Source organism: Ochlerotatus camptorhynchus, unplaced genomic scaffold (genome assembly GCF_037179485.1).
Source record: "Ochlerotatus camptorhynchus isolate MF236.1 unplaced genomic scaffold, CSIRO-AGI_Acam_v1.1 ptg000367l, whole genome shotgun sequence".
NCBI classification, from domain to species: Eukaryota; Metazoa; Arthropoda; class Insecta; order Diptera; family Culicidae; genus Ochlerotatus; species Ochlerotatus camptorhynchus.
The window spans coordinates 5,891,281-5,918,384 of record NW_027040855.1 but is presented as its reverse complement, the minus strand read 5'-3'; the positions used below and the strand labels follow the sequence as shown (position 1 = coordinate 5,918,384).

The 27,104-nt window shown below is 38.9% G+C and overlaps 1 protein-coding gene across 1 annotated transcript in view; it reads left to right on the top strand.

The window, feature by feature from the left end:
- Nucleotides 1–27,104, top strand: part of Sur (Sulfonylurea receptor) — a 244,947-nt gene that overhangs the window by 13,990 nt on the left and 203,853 nt on the right. The window contains exon 2 of the mRNA XM_065232286.1: nucleotides 15,054–15,581. Coding sequence (XP_065088358.1) covers nucleotides 15,367–15,581 — 215 coding nt within the window. The 5' untranslated portion in view covers nucleotides 15,054–15,366. The remainder of the gene's footprint in view (nucleotides 1–15,053; nucleotides 15,582–27,104) is intronic.

Here is a 27,104-nt window from a genome sequence, read left to right as displayed (position 1 = left end):
GACACGACACAGTCCAAACCACCAAACTGACGAGGAATTAGATTAGCATAAATCGTTCCATTGCCGCTTATCGTGGATCTGATTACGTTCGAAAGCAATAAAGCTTTCGCTTAATGGATCACATGTGAGGGTGGAGCGGACCATGAGACGGCGACGGGTTCAGTTGGGTCCGTCGCTGGCCGGGTTGTGAAGCAACGGCGGGATTTGCATAAAACTGGGCTGCAGCGAAGTGGAAAAATGGAGTTCGTTGTTGAATTTAAAGCTCCCTGGAAGCCGGGAAATTCCACAGTATGATTTTTTTTTCCGTGCGTTCATCTCGGAAACGAGTGGGAATCGAATAAATATAGCTCAAATTCATTGCGTTCATGGATTCGAGCGCGGGCGCCATGCCATAAATCAGGAGGAAATTGAACCGTTTATTCGGTGTAGAGGTTATTTTGCCGATTTTTTTTTGTAATTTAATTACCGCTCACGAGAATAAATTATCCCGTAAAACGGATGGTTGAGTTTCATTACGGCGGAAATTATTTGGAATCCTATTATATCAAGTCTGTCCAACATAGGCGTTTGATCATTCACTTTGGAAGAAAGCTCTTTCTCTTTTCAACAATGTAAATAAACTGTTTCAGCCCAATTCACATCTACAAATTAGATGGCAATAAACAAGTTTGTAATCACTATAAATATTGCCGACGTGCCGTCCGTCGAAAACGATACATGGAGCACGCGTTTGTATCTGGACGCCGCCACACGCTGCCACACTAAACTGGCACGCTCGTCGGGGTGGATGAAACCCGCTTCTAGTTAGGTATCGAACGACATTATTAATGGACTGTTAACGGGGCTTGCACACATGTACCTTAACTCAGTGATTTGCGCTCAGAAGAAAGTATCCATTATTTATCAAATTCGCAACAAGTTGCTTTGCTGCAAGACGATTGATGATTGTGTAAATCTGATAAAGTATGATGCGTCTCCATGGGAATGCACATCAACGAAGGAGAAATGCATCGCAAGTAGGTACATACATAGCTTGCATCCATTCCTAGATGACGCACGAATCGTGGAGATTGTCCATTCTCACTGAATTATGCCATTTGCCCTTATAAATAAGTACGGAAGAGTGGCAATAATAGGTATGCTGCAGCTTTCTATCACTTTAGGGCTTCTTTAGTTTGCTGAACTAACTACCCTTTAGTTACAGGTGCATTTTCACCTCCTTCAAGTCCAGGTCGAAGGAAATTGTCACAGCGAAAACACAATGCCATAAGTAGGTCAGTACACAATGAACAGCTATTTATGAAAGAAACGTTTTACACTTGCATTGGTTTCTTATGTATTACGAAGTAAAATGTACTGGATTTTAATTTGCTTACTTTGTAAAACTTAATCAGAATCGTCTGGAACTTATGACTTGATAATGGTGATTTTCTGACGATATTGTACAGAGCAATTAAATATCACTTGTTTAACACTCTCCTCTCCATTTTGTTTTTTCGAAATGCTTTCTTTTGAAAAAAAAAAACGATGGAAAATAGTTTGATGTAGATCAGTTGAAAGAGCAGTTTTTGTAAACAAATACAATTCAATTCAATTTCAACTATTCAATTTTCTCACGAACAGTTGCGTCACGAGTGAATTCTGGCCCAAATTTCTGAAAATTCTGATCAGTCTAAGTGTCATTACGATGGAATTGTCTTTTTGAAGTTACGTTAATTTTTTCAGCAAATTTCAGAACATATTTTTTCATCATAACTTCAGAGAATGATTTTGTAACAGATTTAATTCAAATGTTAATGTAAATGGCAAATAAATAGTGTTTCTTTCGAACCATTATTGGCACAACATTTGGTTAAAAACTCGATTCTTTTGTCTCAGGTCTTCAAATTTACCCCGGTAGATGGCTTATTTGGGCAGTAAATGTTCAAGCATATTTTCCATTATTTATATTTTAATTATTCGATTTAATTCACCACATACACACACTTCAATGTTCGGGGTGAGTCGATAATTATTGCGACACTTTAGATTGATTGGTAAATCGGCTTTAGTTATCGAAATGAAACCAAATTGTTACAGTAGTTCAGTATATGTATTTATTTCCGCTTACATACGTCGGTTAAATTTTAGGATGATTTTTTTGAGTAAAATGCTCGACATTTGCGACTGACGACCTCCATCAGAGCCTGTACAGTCATTTCCGATACACGGCGAATGAGAACGACCCAAATTTGAGTTTAGTTCACTCATAATCGCCAAAAGTGCAGGAACTCAGCGATTTTACTCAAAAAAATCATAATAAAATTTAAACAGAAATTGGAAAAAAAAAGAAAACAAAAATGTGTTGTATGGATGACTTTTAGTAAATTGTCCAAGTTACCGAAAAAAATACTGAAAAAAATTCATTTGAGACCTACACTGAAAAAAATCAATTTTTAAAATTTAAAATCGATTTAAAAAAAATATCCTTGTTTGATTTGGATAAAACTTTGCCTCAAGATAGGTAATTATGTTTTCTACCATCCGTCGATACATCGCAAGATGGGCACTTTTAACGAAAAAAAGTTTTTCTTACAAAAACTTTTTCATGTCTGAGCTGATTTTTTAACGTACCATTTTAACACAAAACTAAACCAGTGAAGCCTATAGGAGTATCGGATTTTGCCTCAGTAGTAGACAATATAATCAATTATATTATTTTCTAATGATATAAGCCCTTTTCATATGGAATTCTCGATTAATCCAAGTGATTAGTTGCTGATTAGACAAAATTGAATCGTAAATTGAGCTTCATTGGATTCTGAGATGATTTTGAGCTTCACTGGTTTAGTTTTGTGTGAAAATGGCAAATAAAAAAAAAATCAGTTCAGACTTGAAAAAGTTTTTGTAAGAAAAACTTTTTTTCCTTAAAAGTGCCCATCTCGCAATGTATGGACGGTTGGTAGTAAACACAATTACCTATTTTGAGGCAAAGTTTCATCCAAATCAAACAAGGCTATTTTTTTTAAATCGATTTTAAATTTTAAAAATTGATTTTTTTCAGTGTAGGTCTCAAATGAATTTTTTTCAGTATTTTTTTCGGTAACTTGGACAATTTACTAAAAGTCATCCATACAACACATTTTTGTAGGAGTTGTCATTTTTCCATAGTATTTTTTTGAAAAAAATCGGCAGAAAAAGTTTGGCTCTTCTCAAATGTTAGTTTAGATAAATTTTGGAAAAACTAAGAATGCAAAGTGGCATATTTAGTCAAGGTCCACACATCCAGAAAGTTTCATTGAAATCTGAGAGGGTGCTGCCAGCTCCGAATACGATTTGGCGCGAAATGCGTCATAAATATCGATATCTCGATAACTGCTCGTCTGATCGCTTAGATATTTTGCATAAAAAAACTTCAAAGTATAAGCAATTTTTTAAAGTAAAATATAAAAAATCGATAAAAAAAAAATTAGTACTTGTATTTCCCCCCTTAATACAAAGGTATGTTCAGCGGTAGTAGCAATGTATCTATTTGGTTCAGGTATAATATCTTCAAGATTAATGCATGTCAAGGTAATTATGTTATGATCGACACTACAATCCTCATTTTCTACAAGCTGAACAAGGTTATTAACTGTATAATCTTTTAAATATGACGGATGTTTCAATTCCCTTTTTGGACGAGATTTAAATTCACTTCTTGTGTTTGGTTGTTCCGCAGAAGATTACGATGGCTAACCATATCCATTCTTGATCGGTTTGATTCATCCTCGCCTAATGGTGCATCGTCGGTGTTTGGAGGTGTGGACGCCAATGGATCGTTTTGGTCTTCTGAGGTTAAGGTTTCCGAGTCAATTGTGGCATCGTTACCATCTGAAACGAACTTTTTAAGATCCCAAGTAACAATTTTGGTTTTATGAGGGTTCTGAAGACCATGATTTAGACTTGTAGAATGCTTTAAAACCATGATAAAACTTGCAATGCTACTTGGGATGTGATACATTACGGTGAATTATCTTCTCACTTTCCTTTGACTTCAAAATCACATCTGAGCCAGAAACAACAATGTATTCTTCAGGATCAAATGTAGTTGACAGTTTGTATTCTTTATGCACGCGTTTTGTTACTACTATGTCACCTTTCTCCAGTTCATTTGGCTTTGCCCTGCGTCGGTTGTCTGTATATTCTGCTCCTTTCACCTTCTGCACATGGTCACGATCTTGGATCTCCTCGAGAGTTTTTGAACCTTTCATAAGCAATCCTGGTAGCTTGTCTTTAAGTTTTCTCCCGAAGCAAGTCGGTGTGACTTTGACCAGGAAGGAAGCGTGGTTATGGAAAGCATGATTATTGATCAAATTGCAGAAAAATGTCTCTCCTCGGCACACCGTAAAAAAATTCTGTAGAAATACCGGTCTCTAGGTGAAGTGGTAGCTATCGGAAAGACCATAGGAGACGTTGAAGAACAATGTAAGGAACTGGTTAAAAAGAAGGTGAAGTCAGAGCGTCGTCTATCGTGAATAAGGTGAATCAACAGCCTTCGCAGCTTTTGAGATCTTCATACCAACCTAATATAGAACGCTGGTTCAATCCACGATTCATTCCTCAAGCGCAATTCCGACGACAAAGCTCCACGATTCAAATCAGAAGCAAAACGTGATTGGGGTATTCCTCGAAACCAAACATTGTCTGGACCTGCTGGAAGTTATCAGCATAACGCCGACAACAGAATTTGTTTTGCGTGCGGCCGTCGAGGACATCGCAAAGGCAGTCCAGCTTGTATCGCTCGAGATGCTGAATGTCTTAAAAGTCGGACAGTTGGTCATTTTGCCAAGTGGTGCACGAAAAGGATAAACGAGTATCCTCTTCAAGATTTGACTCCAGCAAAACGCATTAAAACAGTAAATGAATCCACCGAAACGCAACATACCTATCAAGACGTGTCGGGGAAAGACCAAGATATTTGTTTCGTTATGGGAGAAAATGTGTTCCATTTTAACGTGGGAGGTATTGAAACCGTCATGACAATTGCTTCTGGTACAGCGGTAAATATCATCGATCTTCGTACTTGGAAAATGTTGCAAAGGTTGGAATTTAACCCTAAGGTTGATCGCACATTCAAAGCCTATGGCTCAACAAACCCGCTGATCATGATTGGAAAATTTGTAGCAGCGATTGAAGCAGCCGACAACAAGCTGAAAGCAACATTCTACATAACTGCAAATGGAATGCAGAGCCTCCTCGGTGATGAAACAGCTAAAAAGCTGAAAGTGCTTAAGATTGGATATAATGTTGGATCACTGCAAGAGATACCGACGGAATTTCCCAAAATCAAAGGGTCACTCGTAAAAATTCCTGTGGATCCTAAGATCAAACCAGTTCAGCAACCGTACCGACGAGCACCGTTTGCCTTAGAAGATAAAGTTGCAGCGAAGCGACCAGGACATAATCGAACGTGTTTCATCCGTCGGCGTGTGTCTCCCATTGTTCCTGTTTTGAAGGACAATGGGGAGATCCGCCTCCCTAGCAGCACACATGTCACTGAACAATTTTGATTACTTGTGTGCCACTTATTCCAGTCACAATCAAGTTGCAGCAGCTTATTTCGATCGAAGTGTGCTGCTTGGGCTCTGTGTCGACATGCGCAGAGCTTATCAGGCGATCATCAGGGAGACGCATCCGTTACCAATGATTGAAGAACTTTTTGGTGGTATCAATGGAGCAGTCCAGTTCTTAAAACTGGACATACGTGAGGCGTATCATCAGGTTGACATTTCCAAGCGTTCAAGAGACATCACAACTTTCATAACTAAACAGGGATTGTCCAGGTACAAAAAAAGTTGCCCGAGCCGTATAGAAAAATGAAAATAAAATGTATTCTTCAGAAGATGAGTATATGAGAGTATATATATTCTAAATTATGAGAATGTCTTGTTTCTCTCTATTTAGATACAAAAGGCTAATGTTTGGAATGTAATGGAATCCATCGTTGCTGTTTTGGATGGAGTGGTTCTTTATTTTGATGATATAATGGTCACAGGGCGAACTCAACAGGAACATGCTGACAGATTAAAAGCACTTTTATCTCGCGTTAAACAGTACGGAATTTTGTTGAATGATGAGAAATATGTATTCAATGTCTCTCGGATAGAATTTGTAGGTCACGAGTTGTCTAGTTCCGGTATCCGACCAACAGAAAGTAGGATTGCTGCTATTGAAAGATTCAGAGCACCACGGAACGCTTCCGAACTGCGTAGCTTTCTGGGGATGGGGCGATTTATACTTTCTTTGGCAAACATAACAGAGTCACTTCGGAACTTACTTCGTATAGGCGAAAGAATTGTCTAGGGACCCCAGCATTCATATGCGTTCGAAGAAATCAAGAAAGCGGTAACTGAATCTGATTTTCTCGGCTATTACCGGCTATTAAATTGATAAACGACTGCAAACCACTATTTTTTTGTTCAAAGAAAGATCTAAAACCTGTGCCCGGATTGAATGTTGGGTTTTGTGTTTGCAGACATACAATTTCGAGCTGATCTACGAACCTGGAGCGAACAATTTGGCTGATGCACTCTCTAGATTGTCGGTTTCCAAACCAGTGGCTTTTAGCACATCCGATTAAGCCTGCATTCTACAATTAGCACTTACTGGAATTCCGTATGCCGTATCAGTATAGGAGGTTGAAGAAGAATCTTTGAAAGACGTTTTTCTCCTAAACGTACTGCAATGTTTGGGATATGGAAAGATGTAGTCAGAGATTTCAAACCGTTTGCATCGGAGCTTTGTCGAGTTGAAAACCTTCTGTTGAGAGGTGACAGATTAGTCATTCCGGTAAAATTAAAACCACGAATTCCAGACATTGCTCATGAAGCACATACGGGTATAGTTGTTATGAAAAGGAGGCTTTGACAAAAGGTTTGGTGGCCTCACATGGACATGGAGGTGGAGCTATACGTTAAGAGGTGTAAACATTGTACTCTGGTTTCATTACCAAACCCGCCAGAACCACTGATTCGAGCGAAACTGCCAGACAAAGCATGGGCAGATCTAGCAATCGATTTTGTTGGTCCACTACCATCCGGGCATAATCTTTTTGTCATTGTAGACTATTTCAGTCGTTTCACGGAAGTGATCATCATGTGGAAAATTACGGCAAGTTTCACTGTGAAGGTATTACATGAAACTTTTTGTCGTTTTGGCATGCCGGAATCCATAAAATCTGATAATGGACCCCAATTCATCAGTATCGAGCTTCAATATTTTTGCAAGCAGTTTGGCATCGGAACTTCTAGATATAAATACACGCGTCCGTTCCGGCTCGTGGATAGACAAAAACTATTTTATTTCTGCTTCTAGGTTTCTTAATACAAAGGTATGTTCAGCGGTAGCAGCAATGCATCTATTTGGTTCAGGTATAATATCTTCAAGATTAATACATGTCAAGGTAATTATGCTATGATCGACACTATCAGGCTTTACCCGTGAAATATTCCTGTCCCGGCAATTGCTTAAAATCCGCTTTGATGTAGGTCTCATCATTAATGGCGCAGCACCGATATTTCGGGCATCCGGTTTGGAAACACTCTGCTGGCGTTTGTCTCGAGTTGGGAAGTTCTGCACCATGTACTTTTTTTTAAACCGGATATTTTTTTGGCCCTCTGGAAGAAACTTTGCGAAACATCAAGTTTTTTGGCCAAGTCCTGCGTCGAAATGTTTTCTCAGTTTGTTTTCGTGTTGTTCCCGGTTATCGCCCAGCTCCTGGCTTGTGGACCACCCAACAAACAATCACCTATTGAAAAAATGACTTCTTGACGATTTTATTCAACTGCATGCTTAATAATAAGTATTGTACTATTAATAGTACGATTATACTGCTTTAATAATAACTTCTGTTCAGGCTTTGTTCATACAAATCTGGAGAATTTATTCAACCACATCATTGAAATATTTGGTGTTGAATAAGGTATGTCGAGAAGCTTCTATTCGACTTACATGAGTTGTAACAGAGCTTATTCGATAAATTGTTTGATTATTCAGCGTTTATTAGACATCACTGCTTCCTTAAACAGCGATGGTATAAAGGTGTATAGGTGCTTTACTCTCATGTGAAATAATGTTTAATTAGACACTATTATACATTTATCAAACGATTATTCAACTACGGGATAATTTATCCCAAAATAAGAACGGGACAGAGCAGAGTTGTTCCCGTGAGTGATTGTTACCATTATTTCTGTCAAACCACGCACCCACCACACAGATACTAGAATATTTATTATATAAAGTCTGGAACGCCCAAAAATTGGTCAACCTAAAATTGGTGGATTTCTGTTAAAAATGCATAAAAAAAACCTGTATGTATGTATGTGTATATACAATGGTTGCTATGATGAGTTTTCACCGTTTGCTCTCCAGTTTTCAAAATGACGTCCAAGCAAGAGGAGCAGCGTGTCAAACTTTTGCTCGCGCAGCAAAAGATTCCGACGTTCTCACACGCCAAGTTGGCAAAATTGCTGAATGTGGCCAAATCGACCGTGACAAACGTTTTAAAAGTGTTCGGGCAGCGTCTGTCTACCGCGGAAGCGGCAGCAATTGTAATCCGGACGTGGCAGCGACGACGAAAAAGGTGGCGGTGAAATATAAGCAGATTCCTAACCTCTCCATCCGGGACGTCGCTGGCAAGCTCAATGTCTCCCATACTACTGTGCAGTGGGCCAAGAAACGAGTCGAGTTGTCGACGTTTAAGAAGATGAAGGTGGCGAACCGAGATTACAAACAAAACACGTCGGCAGAGCAGCGGTCCCGAAAGCTGTATACTAATCTGCTCACAAAGTTCGACTGTGTCGTCATGAACGACGAAACTTATGTGAAGGCGGATTTCAAGCAGCTTCCGGGACAAGAGTTATAAACCGCATCAGGAAAAGTGAAGGTGGCTGAAATTTTCAAAACCATTAAACTATCTAAGTTCCCGAAAAAATATCTCGTCTGGCAGGCCATATGCACGTGTGGTCTAAAAAGCGGCATTTTCATTACTACAGGAACTATCAATCAAGAGATCTCCGCTCAGGAGTGTCTGGGAAAGCGGCTGCTACCATTCATAAAGCAACATAATAGATCTGTGCTGTTCTGGCCGGACTTGGCGAGCTGGTACTATGGGAAAAAGGCAATCGAGTGGTACGATGCGAACAACGTGGTTGTGGTACCCAACGACCACAACCCTCCCAACAGCCCAGAACTCCGCCCTATCCAACGATATTGGGCCTTGGTCAAACGGAACCTCAGAAAAAAAAAACTAATATATCCATGGAAAACGAGGAGCAGTTTAACTCTAACTAGTGTTCGGCGGCGAATAAGGTCGATAAGACCACTGTGCAAAATTTAATGAAAGGGGTTAAGCGGAAGGCACGGCTGTTCGGATTTGGCAAACCAAAAGAATAAACGAATATTTTTTCCTTTAAATAAATGAATTGAACTACCAAAAGAAAAATAAGAAGATTTTTGTGATATGAATTTTGACTTCAAGAAACGATTTTTTTATCGACCAATTTTTGCGCGTACCAGTCTTTACATACACATGTCGTTGGATGGGATTCGAACCACGACCTTCCGATCACCAGCCGCTTGCCTTGTCATCTGAGCTATCCTAGAATACATCATATGGGTAGCTAAATAATCAATAAAAGCTTGAATCTGAATACCTATCAGCACTCCCAGCCGCAACTCTAGCTTATTAAAGGAGGTGTAGGAATAATTAATTCATTCATCGGTGAAGCAAAGAATTGTATATTTGACTATGGTGTTCATTTTTAAAGTAGTTAACGGTTTGCTGCCCCGATATTTGTGTGATCGAATTGAAAGAGGAAGTGACTTTCATAGATATTAATACTAGAAACGCGGATGAAATAAGAACACCACATTTCTTGACTTGTGCTTCACAAAATTCATTATATTATAAAGGAATAAATGTTTTCAATTCGATGCCTACACATATCAAACGTTTAGCAACACTTACAGAATTTAAAAGACACTGCATTTCACACGTTAAAACTGTCCTTTGAACAGTTATTCAGTGATTTTTTTTATGAATTGACAAATTATGTATCTTGACGAAGTTATTTTTAACGGATTATTTTGTATGGATAGCTGTCATAACGACTTTTTAATAGTTATTGTAGCACTGCAAAAACTATTTCTGTTCGCCGCGATGGTGATGATGGATTTTTAATATTTGATTTAATAGTAGTAGTAGTAAAAAAAATAGTCTTCTTCAAAGGTTTGAGCCTCGCGCGCGTATTACGGATATAGAGGACTGAATTTGAAAAAAAAAAAAATGCAATTTTGAAGCTTATATGGAAGATACCTTGAGTTAGTAGTAAGTTTTCTGGCAAATGTTGGGGGTTCGTGAGCATTCCTGACATTGCTGAAAATTATGATAGCATCAGATTGCGGGGTTGCTAGTGTAATAGGATGCTTTGTTGATTGTTCATTAACTCTTGATCGCTTGTAATACTTATGAATATTTTAGGTGAACAAAAAGGCGAACTAAGACTCTAGAGGGAATTTATATCTGCAACTGAAACCAGTTCGATTTTGTTTGCCAACCTGGTTAAAATGTCATATTCAATTATCTTAAAGATAAATCGTCCAACTCATACCTTTGTAGGGATAAGAGGTGGGACCATCATCATCATCTACATGAGACCAATGTTACCTCTTCACCTCTCGAATTTCGATGGAGAGGATTCTGGGCTATTCTTATTACTAGATCGATGAATTCGTTTTCGTGATTGATGTGATCGATGATTACGATTTAAATTAATTACACAGCAAAAAAATAATTTTGATATCACATCAAAGTGGATGCACTACAATCATGTCGAAAATTTCATGTAATTTTTATGACCACATAAATAAACAAATGCAGTCCTTTTTAGCAAGTAATATTACACCATATTTTCGACATGATTGTAGTGCATCCACTTTGACGTGATATCAAAATTATTTTTTTGCTGTGTAGGCGTAGAACACAAATAAAAAAAAAATAAAGGTAGGGATTGAATTCGAGACCTTCTACTTGGAAAGCGGAAACGGTAACCACTATGCTACCAATTTCGTCTTGTTGTTAGCCTTAAACAGTTTTGTGGAATAATTAATGAATAAGTCATTTGTAAAGCATTTACAAAGCATGCAATTAAAACATAGACGCAAAGTGGTATAAGAGCTATTTTGCTGACTGTACTCATCTTTACTGAAAATAAATCAAATAATGGAGCTAGAAAACATTTATTAGACGTCTAATAATGCATGTTATTAAATCAATTGCAAAGTGTCGAATTAAAGCGTCGATGTATGTTCCAATTACACTTATTCAGTTTGTTATTAGATCAAACTTCTGGTGTTGAATCGGGAGGACAGTCTACATTTATAAAGATTTTAATGAATAAATTAATCAGATCAGAGCAAATAGCGGAATAAAGGCGCATCTATCGATCTCAATAAGATTTTTTCAGCACATAATTCGACATCCCGCTTAATTCAGGAGTGAGCACTGTTATACAGCATTTATTCAATATGTATGCTTATTTGTGACTCTGAATTGCTTGTTGGGCACTAGACTGATGCAAAATTGGAAATTTTCGCTCCACAGTGCTCAAACGGTTTCAAATCAAGTCCTGATTAGCCTCTCAAAATTTAAACTCATTTGGTAAGAAACTGCCTTGGCATAAACTATTCTAAGTTTATATGGAAATTACTATGGGAAAACCAATTTTTTTGTTCATTGTCTTCTACCCATTTTCCATATTGCTTTTTCGAAAACTTATATAACAATTCTTACGCGAAATTTTCTAAGCTACAACTTTTCGGAACATAGTTTTTCAGCCAAATGTCAAATTAAAATGATATTAATTGTTTAAGAGATTGATAATCTTATGGCATGATCAAGCAGCTGTTTTGTGGGCAACACTGTATTCTGCAGTGTGACATAGTAGCCATGATATTTGTGCTCTATTCTTCGCACCAGAAATACCAATGTAGCCTGCTGAACAGTTGATTGAGCATAATCATAAGACATCAGTGACTTGAATCATTAATAACTTTTGTTCCTTACAAGTGTTTGAAAAGTGGTTTTCAACAAAGTTGTAGCTGCAAAAATTTGCTACAATCTCTGCTATCATTTTTAAAAGCATAGTGATGTGGTGAATTGTTAGATAGATATGAACAAAAACATAAGTTTTTCCAAAGTAATTCCCATATAAATTTGAAATGGTTTGTGCCAAGTTAGTTTCTTACTAAAGTAGTTCAAATTTTGGGAGGCTAAGCAGGACCCAATTTGGAACCGTTTAAGCACTGTGGAGCGAAGATTTCAAATTTTGCATCAGTCTATTGGGCACTGTCATCCGTTCCCGGGACCTTGGAGGACCCTTGAGGTTGAAAGTTATATATTTATCAGTTTTGCCAAGGCGCGATTCGACAACCCAATAACAACCCCCAGATTTTGCATGTGGCTGAACAAAATCCTTTCGCGAACGGTTTGCTGATTTTCTTCCATCTCGACCGGAATCTCACTGATAACTGCATAACTAAACGAATGTTAACAATACACTCTAAAGAGAAACTGGGCAAATGTTGGTTAATTTCGGTCAAGTATAAATAAGTTACGCAAGTTTGAAAGTGTCGCAATCATTATCGACTCACCCTTTAGATATACCACCGACAAACCGACATGACACTTAATTCTAACTTATGACCGAAAATCGTAAATGGCCGATTTAAATGTGCAGTGATCCAAACTGTCAAAACCATAGGAGTTTTTGATCTAGATAAAAATAATTTGTCCAGAATAGATCAGTATAGAATATAGATATAGATAACAGAATAGTCCCGGTTGCAATGAAAATGTCACTTTTCAAGTCACAGGTACTTTCATATACTTGAAAATGTCTGCCACCTTTCCCCTTCCGATTGCCTTATAAAACTCCTGTCTAAGAAGCTATTTTTTTGTTAATTACTTTATTTGTACAGGCTCAATGGAATAAACTTTACAGAGCCAAGTTATCATTTTATTTATACATTATTAATTTCTTAAATCTAAAATTAAAGGATTTGACCGATTACTCGCGGTCTTCTCGAGGTTAGCGGATTACAATTGTTTGAATCGGGAGAGGGAAAAGGAGATTTGGAATATGATGGCTGCATGTGACCAGCCACTGTGTCTGCCTGTTCTTGTATTTTTTTTTCAGTCTCGGAGCACTTCATTTTACATGAAATGTTTGTTTAGGTCTCATGCTCTATGGCAAAGATGGATTCCGTCACGTGTAAAATAATTATTTCTGAAAGTGTGGTCTGATTTAAAAAAATACATTTAAATCCACACATCCATTCATGACTATTTAATCCGAATCCTCTTGATATTACGAACTCATAACAGTGCCATGCATGCTCACTTGCTATTCATTCCATGAAAAGGAGAAAAAATTGCACCATTTCTAAGGAAAAAAATCCTCCAACATGTGGAAAACGCATATCTCACGTATTGCGGCGAATGCGGTTTATATTTACCAGACCAACGTTGTTGTCGGTGTGTTGTTTCCTCACTGCCGACGCGTCGTGGATATTCTTGGAAATTTCGTTCCATTTTTTCTATGTTCATCCAAACACATCAGACACAAAATATTTTATAGATAGCTATATACCAGAGAGTAGACCGAATGTGGCAGTGGAAAGGTGGAAAATCTCGTGAAAAGTGGGCAGCACAGTGGAAAAGACATGCGGGAAAATAAGCGTTTGTTTGTTTTCCCACTCCAAAGCAGAACGCGCGCAAAATAGACAATCTTGGAACAGGGTTTTATAGCCCGCAAAAAGGTATTACTTACTCCGCTAGTAAGTGTATGGGTGTTCAGTGAGTGACCGTGCGATCGGTGTTGAATCATACAGGGTAAATTATTGTTTTCCTAGAATATCTTCTTTAGAGGTTTGACGGCGATCTAGCAGCGAGTGAGCGGTTGAGAGGCGAGATTTAACAGCGGATGTGATGTTTGCAAAGCTGTGACGATGATTGTTTTGCGCGTGTTTGTTGATGCTCAACGGCTAATGGTGTTTTTATTTAACCTCTCGCGGAATATCTTCTATGTGTTCCTGTCCGGTCATGGAGCTATTTTCCATATTTTCAGCATGAATGACCGCCCGCGGTTGCTACTCCGTTATTGCCAGATCACCCGAATAACACAAAGAATTAACAGAAGATGCTTGGGGCTAGCTATCATCCTCAATGTTTAAAAACTGGCGATCTCAAATTTTATAATAGGCCATATCAGAACCGAACTAATTTTCATAGTTTGTTTATTTACTTATCGTGTTTCCGCAACATTGAAGCTTGACGTACGGCGTTATTGCTGTTTTGGATTTATAGCTCAATTTATGATCATCGAACTCATCCACCTATAATGTTCTGATAAAGTGAGTTGAACACCAAATTAAACCATCTAAACTGGACTTCAGAATTTCTTTCAATAATCTTTCCACAACTTCAGCTACACAATTTTTTTTCCAAAATTATCCATACATTTTTCGTTGAATTATGCAGACATTTCTAGAAATTCATGATGTTCCCGTAGGTTTTTTTTTGTTTAAAATTTAAAATTCTGATGAAATACTTGAAAAAAATGTATCAGAATTTACTGCTTAAATTACTTCGGAGATGAACTAGACTACGGTTAAAAATCTTCTTAATATAGCCAAACCAAAATGGCTAAACATACTCTAGTTTCTAGAGTCTGGAAACAGCTTGAGTTTTCCGGAAACCGTTTGCCGGCTATTTCTCATACTTACAAAGGTATGCTATTATTCAGAGGAGTGGTTCGATCAAGCACTCCATTCCTGCCGCCACGCTCCGTCTGCTGTCTGCAAAATCCCACACAATCAATGTAAATACGATCGACCGAGAAACAACTGACCAGCGTGTTCGGTCCAGTCATTCGGAATTGGTACCCGCGATAGTGCGCTTATGGGGATCGTGATCGAGCGTGAAGTACGATCGACTGAATTGAGAAAATGCGTGTTCACATTTACTCCAGATCTGTTACTTTGGAAGATTGATTCATCGATTGATTGGTAGGTACGCCAGCGCTAATTCGGAATAAGCGTATGCAATCGAAATCTGAAGACAGTGCTAAAAATAATCCAAATGGAAACACTCAAATCAACGCCGCAAGGTGAAACAAAAGTGATCGCGCGCCGATTGGAAAATTCAGTGTGACCGGAGGAAGGCAGTGTGAAAAACGAAAGAAACCGGCAATATTAATTAAGGAAACGTGGAACAAAGAGCCGAATTTTGGAAAGTGTGCTACAGTCTAACAGCAGTGAAATATTCGGTTTGCGGTTGGGAAAATGATTTGTGATATTGCTGCGTCCGCCGTCACCGGTTTGTTGCCGGGTCCGTCGCGGCAGATACAGGGCTACAATGCTCTCATGGGTGGCAGCTTAACGTCGGAACAAGTGGTGGATATTTGCTATTTAAATTTCTCTGGCCTCATCGTAAATGCACTGGCTCTGTTCGGAATGGTAGGAGCGCTCGTTTACGCCAGCTGGAAGTTCGTGTGGAAGTAAGTATCTATCGTTACGTTGGGTAAATTTAGGACGTTGATAAATAAGGGTATATGGCTCATGGTGGTTTGTGCAGTTTGGGTGCGTTGATTTTTTTGGTTTTTAAATTCTGAAATTTTTTGAGTTTTCTTGTGATGAAAAATAACGTGTTCTGATAATGTGCCCATATTTTTTTATTCATGTCCTCTTTCATTGCGATATTTGTCAGCTCAAATTTATACACAATTTTCGAACCTTGTGGCCAAAATAGTTCTTTCTGTTCTTGACTAGGGTTGTTAATCGATCACCGTTGATAACGCCTGCGGTTACATCAGCAATGGTAATTTGCGGTTATCGATTAACAACTCTGTTCAACCATTTTGAAGGGGGTTTAATGTAAAATCTGATGCATTCCTCAAAGTTCTCATGAATTCCAATCTTTGTCTTTCGGGGGACGAGCTTCACCACGGCAAGTTCACAGTCAAGCTCTAGATTGGCTTCTACCATTGCAGATGTGAATTCTACGGTAACATCCGGGATAATTTTTGACAGGTATAGCGAAGACTGGCAACTTTGCAAGAATCCAAATAACAGATACAGTAGCGCTGCACTTGAGTTAAAGCTTAGTAATATTAGAAATACAGATGGGCGGAGAGAATGTTTTGAGCCAAAATAAACTGTCAAAATCTGAGCCAATCGAATATTCCCATTAGAATTATTCCGATGATTTCTCATTCCTACTAGATTAAATTTGAGAGTATTGCAATCGAACAGAAATTCAATCACCTTTATGTTTCGTGTGCTTCTCAAATTCAACTAGTTTTTGAAATCAAAAGCAATATTCTAAGTCTATTGAATCCTGATGAATGTGGGCGTTTTAGTGGAATACCTGTATAAAGAGAAAGAGAAAGATTATTAATTTCCATTTGTGTTAGTACAAGACACTGAAGAAGTCTGCACGTTGTAGACGAAATACGCGTATCAGTCAAGGATAAGCAAATAGGGTAGTGGAATTAAATGGAAATTACTATTCTTTCTCTCTCTCTTTATACTAAGCCTATTGATTAATTGATATTAGTTGATTAATTAATGGCACCAAGAAATGTGAAAAATACTGCGACGCAATCAATTATTATTAGGGTTGCAAGATAGTTTAGCTACATCTCTCCCTCTGAATATTTCTCACCCCAACAGGCCTGCGTTCAATCCTAAATGGCGCCACCGGGCTTTTCTGAGGCATAACATATCTGATCACGCCTTTCTTCGGAAGAGAAGTAAAGCTGTTGGTCCCCGGTTCATGAGCTGGTGGATCGATAAGTAGGTTCCAGGTCTGGGAGCTTCTTCCTGACGTCGCACAGTGGGAAAAAATCGTCATAAAAGGAGCAAAATTCATTATCTCTGCTCAGCGCTGATTTAACCTTTGCAAATATAATCATTCTTGTGGGAAACATTCTCAGGAATCCAGTGGGAATAGTTTCGTCCTATGCAGAGTAGGGCAAGTTGGGGGTTTTGGAGCATTTTACTCAAACTTCTTAAAATTTTGTAAAAATGACTTAAAAATACCTCATTGTGGTTGATATACGTTCTGAAATATTGTCACTCTTGTAGAAAAACATCTGGAGAATCCATTGAACATGGTTTCGTACGTCACCAGTCTTTGCAGACTATGCATTTTAGACAATTTTACCCCTATTACGTGCGGACGAACAATTAGGACCATCGTATTTTCACACCCGCTTAAATTGTGTGGAGTGGATGATTCGGAGAGCGGCAAAAAACAGATGGCGAACAAACTCGAAGGGCATTTCAAGATGCACGTAAACCGCCCGAAAATTGGAGGTAGCGGAAGTTCCAATAATGGAAACATGGCCAGAAGACTATTCTCTGAGCCAGAAAAGTTAGCAGAAGTTCTTAATGCGGATGCTGATGTGATTAGAAACCTGCATTTGATAAGCTGTTTGGCCTTGTCAAACCAATTTTTGAACAAGGGCAAGTTAACAGAGTTGTACAACATCTTAGAAGAGCAGGTATACACTGAGTTTCCGTTTATAAGAAATCTACCTCCATACAAACATTTAGCAGAATACGTAGATAAGTTAGTAAGATCATTGGTTACTAATCTACGCATTATAAACAAATTAATTTTATTTATTTTAAAGCCATTTCCATTGCATTTTGTTGATAAATAAGCTGGTGAATGTTGCCACAAAAATTATAAATATATTCGTTCCCATCTTGTTCGCAAAACTTCTCCAGAGACCAATTTGTCAGATTTGATGAAGTCTGCATTGGCTCGTTCAGACCCCAAGATTGAGTTTTATATCAACTTCTTGCATCCTTACCCTGTCACTGTAAAAAAGATAAACCGTCACGTCTTAACCTTGAGTAAGTCATGAATATATGATTTCACGCTATACGTATCGTTAACAGAAACGATTTGATCAGCAGGGTTAATTTTTTTCATTATTTTTCATCAAATCCAATATTTTTGTCAGTGTTTTTATCATTTACCATCACACACAAGGAATAGCGCTTCAACCCAGTGTAGATTAAATGCGTTTGTTTTGAAAATCATCGCTGTTACGTACGAGCGAAATGAACAAATGAGTTTATTATACATCAACGAATACGCGTTTGTTGATATTCACCAGTGCTTGATTATCCAACCCAAAATTGTCAAAATCAGAAATGATACTCAAAAGCAAAATAATTAAATTCATTTTGGACAAAGTGATTATTTTGGATATTGTTGACTCCAGAGCCCAAAACCAGGATTTTATCATCAATTCAGCATGAGGCAATAATTTGCCATCGGTTTGTGTGTAAAAACTTGCACGACACGTTCTTCAGCGCTATATTTGTTTAAAATAATCATTATGCATTTGATCCTCAAAATCATCCCCGCCAAGATGAAGACGAATGTTGATTACGATACTCTGAAGTTGCTTTGATAAAGAGAAAGCTGTTATGTCAAAATTCAGATTCATGCAAGTAGTTGGTTAAAGTTGTCTTCATTTTCAGCTATTTTGATTTTTATCAGCACTGATCTTTGTATTTTCTATTTACTGGTTCATAGAAATGATCGTTTGGAGGGATATAGATAAAAAAATAAGCGGTAAAGAACATACACTGTAAGGAATTACCTACTAGGATCAGTTGAAACGGAACTGAATTGGATTTCTCGATTCCTCAGTCATTTTTACAAAAATACAGTACACGAGGGTATAGTATGACAGGCACTAACGCGTATAACCGTGTAACACTACTGATTAACTTCATAAATAGGGGAGTATTAGGAAAAAAATGGCTCCACACATCAGCTTACATTTCGATGTAATCTAAAACGTAATTTTTTGATCCCTAAGGTGTTTTGACGTAGGACTACGTCTTTGATTTCTATGTGGGGGTACACTTTGTGAAAACCGAAAATGGAACATGTAACAAATTAAGAAAGATTTTGAACGTTTATAACTCAGTTGCCCCTGGTCCAATTTCAATAATTTTATCACCAATCGATCAGAAATATGGCTACGCATCGATAACAATGCTTCCAAATGTTGATTTTCAACAAAACAAACTATTGAAAACTGGCAAATGTCCAGCATTGTCCAAAAGCGTCGAATTAACTAACAAATCCACCAATTACCTACATGCATATGCTGCTTCCCCAGCACAGTCGTCAGAGAGTAGTAAGTAGACGAAACAGGTCGAAGTGGCATTCGCCTCCGATCCTCGGGCGCGTGCGAATAGGGAGTCATGTTCAGAACCAAACGCAAATTCTTCGAGATAACCACCATCCGTCGTCTGGCTCGCCGTGGCGGTGTCTGACGTATCTCCGGTCTGATTTACGAGGTGTGCTGAAGGTGTTCATGAAAAAAGAGATCCGTGATGCTGTCACCTACACTCAACACGCCAAGCGTAAGCGGCCATGGATGTCATCTACGTTTTGAAGTGACAGAGACGCACTCTGTTTGGTTTCGGAGGTTAAATCATCACCAACTTTGGCAACAAAAAGGCTCTTTTCAGGGCCACCAAGCTTATTACAGTAAAGAGTAGGAATAGAATTCATCTGCCTGTTTGTCCATATTCAGAACCAACGACCACACAAAATGCTCATGTAATCAAACTGGAAGCAGGGGTACAAATTATTTTGATCAACCTTGATCAACTTTGAATCGCCACGGCCGGATATTTTCGATGGAAGAAGCAACAATCTAGCATCTAATTCGACGAAAACGGCAGGAAACATTTGTGAAGCCGAGTTATTTACGAAAGAGAGTGCCGATGAAGAGAATCGATAAATGTAGATAGGACCTAATGAAAAGTGACGCGAGATTTGTTTTCCGTACTGAGCTCCAATGCTACCGACGCCAGGGAAGCAGCTTCGACATCTGGACCCTACCAATCGACCCATCAACTCAACCAACGGCTTTACTTCCCGAAGGAAGGCGTGATCAGAGATGTTATGCCTTAGAACATGCCGGTGGCGCCGACTGAGATTGGACCCAGGCCTGCTGGGGTGAGAGGTAATCACGCTAACCACCGGCGCCCATATCTTTCAAGGTGATATCACGGCGAATGAGATCGACCGAAATTTGAGTTTAGTTATCTCAGAAATAAGAAATAAAGTGCAGGAACTCAGCGATGAGTAAATTTGCCTCATGTTTTCCGAGGTTTTTCCAGGATTTTCCAGGGAAAAATTTCCAGAATTTGAGAAAAGTAAAGATTGGATTCACTCAGTCTATTGGTACTACTCCAAGACTGAATAAAATTTTCGTCAATTTCCTCATTTTCTGGCAGATTTTTTAGGTTTCCACAGTAAACCATGAGACAAATTTACTCATCGCTGAGTTCCTGCACTTTTGGCGATTACTAAACTCAAATTTGGGTCGTTCTCATTCGCCATGTACGCAAAACGAAAAGAGCCAGTGTCGCTACTTGATAGCAAACTACTCATAATGGGAGGAGTCTTTGTAGCTTTTATACCGCTTGGTTGCACATCATTCTGCTTTAACCTGAAAAGATATAAAAGAGCACTGCTGTATGGCATTAGCTCATTTTTGCTTCCGACAGCAATAGGAAGGTGGTGGCTAGTCCACTCTTTCACACCTAACAAGCAACAATTGACTGGTCGTGGCAAAGGAGGAAAAGGACTGGTAAAGGAGGCGCCAAGCGTCATCACAAAGTTGTTCGAGATAACCGCCATCGGTCATCTGGCTCGCCGTGGTGGTGTCAAACGTGTCTCCGGTCTGATCTACGAGGTGTGCTGAAGGTGTTCCTGGAAAATGAGGTCCGTGATGCTGTCACCTACACTAAACACGCCAAGCTTAAGTGGCCATGGATGTCCTCTTCAATAAAACGGCCTTTTTCAGGGCTATCAAGCTTACATCAGTAAAGAGTTGGAATAGAATTTATCTGTGCTTGTTTGTCCATATTCAGAACCACAAGCCCTCAACGACCACACATAATGCTCTCCAGAGTTATAATCTTGTAACCAAACTTGGAAGCAGGGGTGCAAGTGATTTTGATTGATTCTCTTCATCAACTTTCTCTTTGAAAAATTTACTTCAAATTTGGTACGCCTGCAATTCAAAAACGGAAAGAGTTGAGATAATAGATAATTGATCAATTAAAAGAACTAAATGCTCTTCACATTTATTCCATCCACTAGCGGTCCTACGTCAAGCTTCCGTTCGTGCCCCTAGGCACAGACCCTTCTACTTTTCCTTCAAGAAGGGCTATCATTGGACAGGTTTTCTTATCACTGACTACTGCCTTTTAAATAATATCTAAAATAAGGTAATAGGGGTAAAATTGACTAAAATGCATAGTCTGCACAGACTGGTGATGTTTAAAACCATTTTTAATGGATTTTCCAGATGTTTTTCTACAAGAATGGCAATATTTCAGAACGTATATTAACCACAATGAGGTATTTTTAAGTCATTTTTACAATTTTTTTTAGAAATTTGAGTAAAATGCTCCAAAAACCCCAACTTGCTCTATTCTGCACAGGACGAATCTATTCCCACTGGATTAATGAGAATTTTTCCCATAAGAATGATTATATTGGCAAAGGTTAAATCAGCGCTGATCAGAGATAATGAATTTTGCTCCTATGACGATTTTTTCCCACTGTGCGTCGGTAGCATTGGTTCTCATCAAGGAAAACAAGATCGACGGAAAAACAAATCAAGGAAAAAAAAGGTCCCGAGAACTTTGAGGAATTTTTAATATTTTTAGGTAGTTTCATTATGTTTAGGGATGTTCCGCGTATTTTTAGGGAGATTGGAGTAATTTAAAGCAGTTGCGTTAGTTAATTGCAAGAATATTCCGAGAATTTCGAAAAAATTGTGGAGTCTTCAAAAAGTCCCATAATCATCCCTAAGGCGTCGAAGTGCCCTTGGTTCAAAGGTTTGGTCCCCCAGCCCAACACGGAACAAGTGAGCGCTTAGCGAATAGTGATTGGACATGAGGCGAGACATCAGACGTATGAAGTCTCGACTCACCTCCAATCCCTTGAACCAAGGACTCTTCGATACATTAGGGATGATCGAGTACAGCCATCGTCCCAAATTCCCTTCACTCCATTTATTTTGCCAGCTGGCGAGCGACTGTTGACGATACATGAAGAAAAATTCATTGTAGGCGATTTGACGCTCGTAAATATCGCCTTTCATAGCGCCTACCTTAGCAAGTGAGTCCGCCTTCTCATTGCCCGGAATCGAGCAATGAGATGGGACCCATGCAAAGGTGATGACAAAAGATCTTAAAGATAAAGCACTTAGAAGCTCTCGTATTTTCATGAGAAAATACGAGGAGTGCTTTACCGGCCTCATGGAGCGAATAGCCTCGACAGAACTGAGACTATCCGTAAAAATAAAATAATGATCTGGTGCAAGTTAGGCGATCGTTTCTAGCGTATAATGTATTGCCGCCAGTTCAGCAACATATACGGAACAAGGAGCATGAAGCATTCGAGAGGCGCTATGAAATTCGTTATAAATACCAAAACCAGCGGACGCCTCTATTAGTGGTCTATCTGTGAAAAACGATCTTGCGGAATCAACTTGGCCAAACTTTGCAGCGAAAATTAACGGAGCAATCATGAAACGACGATGCTCTGGGATTCTTGGTTCATGGATATATCAATATGAACAGAATTGCCGAAGTAAAATCGTAAAATCGTTGTCCGGTACTAAAGGGTGATACGGTCAAAATTTGGTCAAGGGAAAACGCGTGTAAATCGGTGAAATCGTTTATTTAAAAAATCAAATTAAATTTCTTTTTCAAGTTCAATTAGTATAAAATTCAGGAAAAATATTCAGTTAGGCTTCCGCTTTTCCAAATCCGAATTGCCGGGCCTTACGCTTGACCCCTGCCATCAGATTTTGTACAGCCACCTTGTCCACCTTCTTCGCCGCAGAAAGCCAGTTTGCCTTGAACTGCTGCTCGCCCTTAGCAGTTTTTTGGTCTTCTTTAGGTTCCGCTTGACAATAGCCCAGTATTTCTCAATTGGGCGGAGCTCTGGCGTGTTTGGAGGGTTCTTGTCCTTGGGAACCACCTGCACGTTGTTGGCGGCGTACCACTCCATGGCCTTTTTACCGTAATGGCAAGATGCCAAATCCGGCCAAAACAGTACGGAACAACCGTGTTTCTTCAGGAAAGGAAGCAGACGTTTATTCAAACACTCTCTCACGTAAATTTCTTGGTTGACAGTCCCGGAAGCTATGAAAATGCTGCTTTTCAAGCCACAGGTACAGATGGCTTGCCAAACCAGATATTTCTTTGCGAACTTTGACAGTTTCATGTGCTTGAAAACATCTGCTACCTTTCCCCTTCCTTTTGCCGTATAAAACTCCTGTACCGGAAGCTGCTTGTAGTCGGCTTTGACGTAGGTTTCGTCGTCCATTACCACGCAGTCAAACTTCGTCAGCATCGTCGTGTACAGCCTCCGGGATCGCGCTTTGGCCGTCGTATTTTGTTTATCATCGCGATTTGGAGTCACTACCTTCTTGTAAGTCGATAGTCCGGCTCGTTTTTTGGCTCGATGCACGGTTGTAGACGATACACCCAGCTTATTTGCGGCATCTCGGAGAGAGAGGTTAGGGTTTCGCTTGAAACTACCGGCAACTCTCTTTGTCGTCTCAGCGGCTTCCGGTTTTCGATTTCCCCCCGATCCAGACTTCCTGGCTGTCGACAAACGTTCCCCAAACACTTTAATTACATTTGTAACGGTTGATTTGGCAACTTTTAGCGATTTTGCCAACTTTGCGTGCGAGTAGCTCGGATTTTCGCGATGCGCTAGCAAAATTTTGATACGCTGCTCTTCTTGCTTGGACGGCATTTTGACAACTGAAGAGTGAATTCCAAAATCAAAATAGGAGCAACATTCTACACACACACACCTTCAAAATGAGGGGTGTTCAGGTTTTTTAAATGCAAAATTGAAAGAAATACGTCAAGTTGATATTGACCAAATTTTGACCGTATCACCCTTTACGTTAAAAGATCTAGTGGATGAGCTCCCCATCACGTTCCGGTAATTGTACGGAGAAAATGGATCCTTTGTGGGCATTTCCGCTTCAGATACTCAATGTGGGATCCCCAGGTGCATTTAGAATCGAACAAGACTCCAAGATATTTGAACGACATAGAATGAGTGATCGACTTACCCAAAAGTTTAAGCTTCGGTTGTGCTGGGCTATGCTTCCTAGAAAAAACGACCAACTCAGTTTTCTCCGTGGAGAATTCAATACATAGCTGAATAGCCCACAAACTGTCTAAGGTATCCTGTAAGGGTCCTTGCAGGTCGACCCCTGTCATAGACACTACACCGTCATCTGCTAGTTGTCTCAACGTGCAGTTGTCACTAAGACAATTATCAATTTCTCTGACGTAGAAGTTATATAAAAGGGAATATAACACGAAGCTTATTTTAGAGGTTTTAAAGAAAATTCCATGATCTTCAAGGAAGTATGTATCGAAAACTTCAAAATTATTTTAAATGCTTAATGTTGAGATTTACAGCCGCTGGCTGGATCATCTCCCAACTTCAGAAAAGTGTGGGTGCTTCAGGATAGACCGAAGAATGGGCATAGACAGTTCAATTAACTTAAGAAATGTTGCAGGAACTTTAAAAAAGTTCTGAAAAATTCAGAACAGTTTCAATAACTTCAGAAATCACCGGTGAAGTTTAAATATCTTGAAGAACTATTAATTTTGTTTCAGCTTTTCAGTCTTCAATAAAAAGTACTGATTATACTTTAACCATCCAGGGGATGAGATCTTCATGAGTGCTTTGAGAATAAAATCGTGATGCTTTTAGCGTTGAACGAAAGCCTACATATCTTTATGTATCCTGACAAAAGCCTTGTTCAAAGACCGAACCTTCGGGCATAACATATCGTAGTGTTTGTTGGATTCACCAGTTAGTATTTTTAAGTTTAATGGCGAGCTGATTACCGGCGACATTTATCTGTACCCTACACTCAAAAAATAAATCACATTTCCGATTGAAAATATTCAATAGAATTTCACATAACTTTCATGTGATCTCATAATTGGGAATCGCACCACGAAATCACATGAACCTTATGTGTCCAATGAAGTTTATGTGATTTATCACATAGAATTCATGTGATCATGTGAATGTTATGTGAATTTCAGATAAAAATCATTAAATTTGTTATTGGAAAAATATCATGTGCGTTCCCAATGGAAACTATATGAAAACTTTTTTCAGTGTAGTTTTAGTTAGAGTTAATACATTATGAGTAAAATCCCTCCTTAGAGAGCGCATGGTAGGGTGCATATATGAAAAATCTATGACTAACCAGCTGCCAAACCCATAAAGTCAAAGTTCTTTTGTGAACAAATGCAAGTAACGTATTCGTGATGTTAATTTAATAAACATGCCACTTCATAGTAGCGCGGGGATGTAGTGGTAAGCGTGATTACGTCACCCCAGCAGGCTTGGGTTCAATCACAGTTGGCGTCGCCGGGATGTTCTGAGGCATAACATCTATGATCACGCCTTCCTTCGGAAGGAAAGTAAAGCCGTTGGTCCCCAGTTCATGAGTTGATTGGTCAATAGGTAGGGTCCAGGTGTGAGAGCTGCCTCCCTGGCGTCGGTAGCATTGGTGCTCAGCACGAAAAACCTGGGACGAGACTTGATAATCGGGTAGCGATTTCGAGCCAATTTGCTGTCAAATCCGAGCCAGATTCTAATTGGTCGATTTGACAGTAGCAATCGTGAAATAAACATGACAGAGGGATCGCATCAATCTGGCTGGCAGTGATGCCGGAATCAATGTTGACGTGAATTGTGTTGTTAATTGACCACTTTGTCAAGCAGTTTTGGCGTGACTTTCTACCAGGGATTTCACAAAACTGGACCAACTAATTTTTATTTCTTTTATGAAACGCACAAATTTTGGCTACTTTTCTTGTGGTTCTAGAAGAAAAAATCTCAAAATAATATTTCAATTCAAGAGCCACATGTGAAAAGGACATACAAGCTTTATGTAAACAAACCTTTGTAGGCCCTTTTCTCGCCAACCGAGGGTCACCCACGCAAACCAACAACATCACCGGGAAGGAGAAAGCTTCCCCTTACCGGTGATGTTGATGGTTTGTGTTGGTGACATATGGGTGGCGAGAAAAGGGCATAAGAAGGTTTGTTTACAAAAAGCTTGTATGCCCTTTTCACATGTGGCTCTTGATTTCAAAGTTCGAGTGGTAGTAAACGTCATTTTAACTGCTCGAATGAAGTGGTTTATTGTTTACATTTGCGAAAGGAAAGTTGAAAAATCGAGTGAACTGCGTGTTTTAAGCGATGGATATTGTGGTTTTTTTATGATTGCTTTTATTGTGTTGAGCAAAAATTATGTACAAGCTGCTATACTGCGGTAGAAACTCCGAATAAAATCCAAATTGAAATAGAAAACATATTTTACATTCCTGGCATTATTGGTCAACTCCGTCAAACACCACGCACAACTTTCCGAAGGGCATTCTTCAAGAACATTAAGAAGAGTGAGAAGCTCGGTTGTCAAATCAAGGAAAAAAATGCCACTTCATGTAAAACAACTTACCAATCAGGGAAGTCTACAACGACTCTGCTTCATAAAGTTGTATACGATATCGAAAAAGCATTTGCTCAAAAGTAATGTAAGCAACCATAGTTACTAGACCTGTTCATTTTAAACGAAATGTTCGGAATGTAACGGGTCAACCGTGATTACTGTTCGTCATGTTAATTTGTACTTCTGTGTAAATTTTCAGCAAAATCGGTGATGATTTTGAGGTGCTTCAAGTTAATTTTATGTTTTTAAGGTAATTTACGGCTTACAATATTTGTATCTCGAGACTGAAATAACGAAAACTGCTGTAACAACTTTCATAGCAAAGTTTAATGTGTCATCTATCAACTTTGTGACCAAAGGTTGACTATTAGAAGTGATTTTATTGAAGTTTGACTTAGTTTCATGCTCGAAGATATCTTAAAATGTGAAGAATTTTAAAGTATTTGTTCTACGAAT